At 37.8% G+C, this 5,972-nt stretch overlaps 1 protein-coding gene and 1 pseudogene across 1 annotated transcript; one reads left to right on the top strand and one right to left on the bottom strand.

Moving 5' to 3' along the window:
* Nucleotides 1-5,972, bottom strand: part of LOC105979728 — a 93,922-nt pseudogene that overhangs the window by 19,487 nt on the left and 68,463 nt on the right.
* On the top strand, nt 4,157-5,113 carry LOC101651531 (olfactory receptor 5B12-like). The gene has a single exon (XM_004714979.2). It carries the CDS (start codon nt 4,160-4,162, stop codon nt 5,111-5,113), a length of 954 nt encoding a protein of 317 aa, XP_004715036.1. The 5' UTR covers nt 4,157-4,159.

Below are 5,972 nucleotides of genomic sequence, written 5' to 3'. Positions count from 1 at the left end.
CAGGGATGACCTTATGTGTATGTGTATCACTTTGTTTTATATAACTCCCAAGTGTGTTTAGTTCTTTAGTTTCTGTCTTCCCCATTAGATTAAGCATCATAAGTGCATTAAGTATGTTTGCTTTACATGGGTCTCTGCACCTTGGCCTTCCATTGCAAAAAGATGTTTAAATCAATAAATAGTGCATGATGGATGTTTCTTCTCACTGGTACACACACTGAGGTGTAATTAAAAGAAGCAATAATTCTTGCAGCTCACTTAGCTTGATTATTGACAGAGCCAATAGTATTCCACAATATTTATGTCAAATTGTTTCCATGAAGGTAATGCTGTGGGTTGATTTGTGCACTATCAAATGCAATTAGCTCAAGTAATGTAAACACATCCATGATGTCCCTTAACTATCAAAGTGGAGCCCCCAAAGATGATGAAATCACATGTTTCCTTGTCAGGAGGGAAAAGGAGTTTTTGTAGCCCTCATGGGAGATTTGTGTCCTGGGAACTCCATGACAACCTAACTACCTCTTGGTTTCCAGTCTTTATCCTTTTAAATTCCCACAGGTATCCACTTGGCCTCATATATGAGTGAAAAAATATACAAGTAAAGGCTGCTTTGGCAATTGGTTCATTTCTCTGATTGTTAATAGCTGTGCATTTATAACAGTGAACTTCCTTCAATCTGAGACATTACTAAAACCTTGCATCAATGTGTAGGTAAAACAATCCCAAATAATAATGATGCTGATTGTGCTTATGATGATAACCTCTTATTTTTCAGGAGCTTGTGGGGGCTACTTTTAGATTATTCCCATATTATGATACTGAGACCAGGAGAAGTTAACTCATCTGAGGAAAATGAGCAAAAGATTCAAGAGTAGAAATCATGCTAGCTGATCCTAGGACCAATATGCGCTCTCTCTTTTCCCTGCCACTAGAGAACTTTAAACATGATGACTATGCAAAAAAAAAAAAAAGTACTTCCAAAGAAGCTTATGGACAGAATTTCTTATGTGAGACATACTCATATGTGAAGATGCTGGATTTGTAGTTTACATTGCTCAGGCCACAACGTAAGCCTTTAGGTGAACTATACAGTGTAGACAAATTTGCAAGGATAAAGATAACCAGGAAAATATGCCCAGGGAGCCACCTACCTGGAGTTATGGAAAGCTTTAGACTCAAACACTTCAATATATATTGCATCTGTTTCATATAGCCAAATGTGACATATAATCATGATTAATTATTTATTTTATAATATGACCTAAAGGAAAGATATAAGGATGCATTGAATTCTTCTTTTGTGGGGTATGTGTATGCCTTTGAAAGGTGATTTAAATGATCATAATCTTGGTTTTCTATTCAAAGAAGTGTGATCATATTAATTCTGTTGGTTATGTCCAAGTTTGTTGAGAGAATCAAATAGTAAATCAATATGTAGAGACCTTGCAACTCAAATGCCCATATCAATTTCTTTTTAAAGAAATAGAAGGGAACAAAATGGAGGGGGTGGATAAACTTAAAAAACTGTAAAATGCACTGAATGGTGATGTGGAAAAATCACATAGGAACTGAAAGAGGAATTAGATCTCAACTCGTTATGATTATCACTAAAGACAAATTTTGTGTTAGACTTCCAGCTGTTCTGCAAGAGAAAGATGGATTTTCTGTTCCCATAAAAACTTGCGGTTTCAGATATTCATAGCAGAAGTTTAGCTCTATCTTATAAGACCACTGTGAGTCATAATCAAATAACTCGAAGTTAGTTTGGTGCCATAAGTAGTTTCAAATGTTCTGAAACCCAAAATGGATCTGTCAAGTTCAAACTCCTTTATGAAAATTAAAATGGTTCAGTCTTGTTATAACTAGTAAAATTCCTCCTACTCATGGAAACTATTAAAAGAAAAGTTAGAATTTTTCTTATAAATAATATTGGCGTGAATCTCACCTCTGAAATATTTGACATGAATTATCCATTGACTTATATACATTATCCATTGACTTCTATATGTTAAAATGTGCTCTGAAATGTATACTGCATAATTTGAAGAAGAACTTAGATCTCCAAAATGTTTAAGAAAATTTCTGTGAAGTCTTCCATTTTCCACACTCTGTTTCCCTCAGACCTTCAATCTACCTTGTTTCCCAAAAAATAAGACAGTGTCTTATATTAAATTTTGCTCCCAAAGATGCACTACATCTTATTTTCAGGGGATGTCTTATTTCTCCATGAAGAAGAATACAGTACATATTTATTGTTTTATTAAATGAGACTTTGCACTTCCTGTCAGCTCCGGCTGTGCTGCTGCCAACAGTGAGCTGCATGGCGGCACCCACCACTACGGTTCAGAGTCCAGAGTTATGGTAGCTTATGGGGGCCTTGTTTTCAGGGAGGACTTATTTTCAGGGGGATGCCTTATATTTCAGCGAGAGGCAAAACTATAAGTAGGTCTTATTTTCTGGGGATGTCTTACTTTCAGAGAAACAGGGTAGGTGGCTTTTCAATTTTCTTTTCTATTTCTACTTTTTTCAAGCTGTGTTCTGGGTTTTCAGTATCCAACTCGCAGTCTCTGTTTATATAGGCCACAACCTCCCAGACCATAAAGAAAATCTTTGTGCCATCTAATTGGTTCTAATGCATAGCAACCCTGTAGGACAGAGCAGAACTGTCTCTAGGTTTCCAAGCATTTACATCTGTTAAAGGCTGCAGAGTGACTGACGGGTTTGAACCACTGATTGGCAGTTCAATGTATAACTAACAATCCACCACCATGGGTCTGTATACAGTTTCCTTTGAAAATCCCTTAATCCTGAATTCTTTTTCAGATATTCCTTACCTTTTTGGCTTTATCATGTAATTTGTAGGTCTGAATTATTCTCATATTTAGAACTAGGGTGATAAAGTAATAAATTAGCATAACCTAATAGCTGAAAATATAGCGGAATGCCATATCTGAGAAACTAGAGTTAATACCGTCTATGTGACACGGTTTTCTGAATTAGAGCTCCAAATAGCCCCAGAAATAGGCTTACAAACCAAGACATCGAGGAAAAATATGCTGTTGTTGGGCTGTGTAATAGATTGACAGGAAAACGTATGGCTAAACGAATTTATGTTGAATCAAGACCACTGAGTCTGTAAATGGTGAGACTGGAATTTGCATATAAAAGACCTATGCTTTTAACTATTACTTTACAGATGGTTTAAATGCTTTTTCATGAAATCCACTGTTATCACTCTGTAGGTCTGGTGGTGGTTTTGGGTAAGTGCTAGAATTCTAACCATCAAGGTTGACAGCTCAAACCTACCAGCTACTTGCAAGAGGACTCGAAATGCATTGCTTGTCATTGAGCCAATTCCAACTCAGTGACCCGATTGGACCAAATAGAACTGCCTCTGTGGGTTTCCAATCCAGAAACTATTCACTGGAGCAGAAAGTCGAATCTTTCTCCCTTGGATTGGTTGGTCATTTCATATAGATGACCGTATGTTTGGCAGCCCAATGCATAACCACCACATCACCAGGGTTCTTTGTTTGGAGGATACAGATGACACTGACTGCTTTTGTATGATGTATTGCCAGGAAAAACCTACATCAGGTCATTAAGAGTCAGAATCAACTCGATGGCAGTTAGTTGGGTTTGAAGTTTGTTTTTACATATCTTGAATACTCAAAACAATGATATCATTTAGGATAAAAGCATATTTTATTGAATTGATTTACATTTCATGTAAATCAGTTCTTGACAATGAAAATAACAGAAAATTATGAGTAGAAGCCAAAAAAATGACTTTCACACAAGCGTAACTGAATTAACCTATTTTTGTGAATTATAATATTTTTTGTCAATGTTAGAAAGTCTGACTTGAGATACTGTCCAATTCTAGTCAGGAGCTAATCTTGTGACCTTGCAAAACTTGTTTTCTTCTCTATATCTTGTTTTTAGAAGTCCTATAGCTGGAGCGTCCTATCATTCCATAAATAATTAAAAGTAGAGCGTTGTTTAGGACCATGTGTCACATCTAGAGAATCCTGGAAGCAATGAAGGAAATGCTAAAGTTAGAGGTAGACATCCCATTGACAGCAGCAGTATTCTATCCTCTTTCATGCTGATACGTTTTTATTTCATTGCTACAGGACAGCCAAAAAACTCTCAAATGTCCCCAACGGAGAACAATTCAGAGGTGACTGAGTTCATTCTTGTGGGATTAACCAATAATCCCACCCTGCAGATTCCGCTCTTCATAATTTTTTTTTTCATCTACCTCATCAGTCTGGTTGGGAACCTGGGGATGATCCTGTTGATCCTGCTGGACTCTCGTCTCCATACTCCCATGTACTTTTTCCTCAGCAACCTCTCTCTGGCTGACTTTGGTTACTCCTCAGCTGTCACACCCAAGGTCATGGCAGGGCTTCTCACAGGAGACAAAGTCATCTCTTTTAATGACTGTGCCACTCAGTTGTTCTTTTTTGGAGTTTTTGCCATTGCAGAAAGTAATCTCTTGGTTGTAATGGCTTATGATCGCTATGCAGCTGTGTGTAAACCGCTTCATTACACCACCACAATGACAACAAATGTGTGTGCTGCTCTGAGCATAGGCTCCTATGTCATTGCTTTCTTGGAGGCTTCCATCCACACTGGGAACACTATCAGGCTCTCCTTCTGTAGGTCCAATGTGATTGATCACTTTTACTGTGATGCTCCTTCGCTTTTGCCCCTCTCATGCTCTGACAGATACATCACTGAGCTAGTTATTTTTCTTTTAGTAGGTTTCAATACCGTCTTTTCTCTCCTGGTAATATTGACTTCTTATGTATTAGTGTTTGCTACGATCCTGAGGATGCGCTCATCTGAGGGACGCCAGAAGGCCTTTTCCACCTGTGCTTCCCACCTCACTACAGTCTCCATCCTCTATGGGATAGTCACCTTCATGTACCTACAGCCCAGCTCCAGTCACTCCATGGACACAGACAAAATAGCATCTGTGTTCAATGCCATCGTCATCCCGATGCTGAACCCTCTAATCTATAGTTTGAGGAATAAAGAAGTCAAAAGTGCCTTTTTTAATGTTGCTGGGAAGGCAAAATCTTCCATAAAACTCATATTTTAATGATATTGAATGTAATTATATAGAATCAATGTTGGGTTTGGGAAGCTCAGCTATGCATGTTACTATGAAAAGTATTCATCTTCCTAATTCACAAACTTCCAAATTCTAGAAACAACTTCTCCAGCAGTTCATTCCATCCACAAAGTGAACTTTTTGAAAATGCGAGATTTTTATAGTAATGTTGTTATTGGTATGTGTCTTTGGATGAGTTCTGACTCATTGTGACCCTGTGTACAACAGAAGGAAACACCACCTGGTTCCGCATCCTGGTCCTCACAATTGTTCTTATGTTTGAGCCCCTTGTTTCAGCCTCTGTGTCAATCCATCTTGTTGAGGGCATTCTCTTTTCCCTGGCCCCTCTACTTAACCAAACTCTGTCTAACACAATGTCCTTCTCAGGGACTGGTCTCTCCTCACAACATGTCCATAATTTGTGAGATGAAGTCTCACCATCCTTTAATTTACATAACATTTGGGCTGTACTTCTTCCAAGATAGATTTGCTTGTTCTTTTGGCAGGCCACAGTACTTTCAATATTCTTTTCCAGGACCATAATTCAAATGTAGAGATTCTACTTTGATTTTACCAATTCAAAATCCAACTTTCACATGGGTATGGGGCAATTAAAATACTATGGTTTGGGTCTGGGTCACCTTGGCCTTCAAAGTAGCATTCTTGCTTTTCAACACTTTCAACACAAGAAGTCTTTGTTCTGTTTTTTGAAATCCAAGTGTGTTTATGTTTAATCGTTTTATTAGGGGTCCATACAACTCTTATCACAATCCATACATACATCAATTGTATAAAGCACATTTGTACATTCACTGCCCTCATCATTCTCAAAACATTTGCTCTCCAC

Source organism: Echinops telfairi, unplaced genomic scaffold (assembly GCF_000313985.2).
Source record: "Echinops telfairi isolate 266 unplaced genomic scaffold, ASM31398v2 ScPeMD7_7416;HRSCAF=8454, whole genome shotgun sequence".
Lineage (NCBI taxonomy): Eukaryota > Metazoa > Chordata > Mammalia > Afrosoricida > Tenrecidae > Echinops > Echinops telfairi.
Note: the sequence above shows the minus strand (reverse complement) of the source record. Positions and strands in the feature narration are given on the sequence as shown.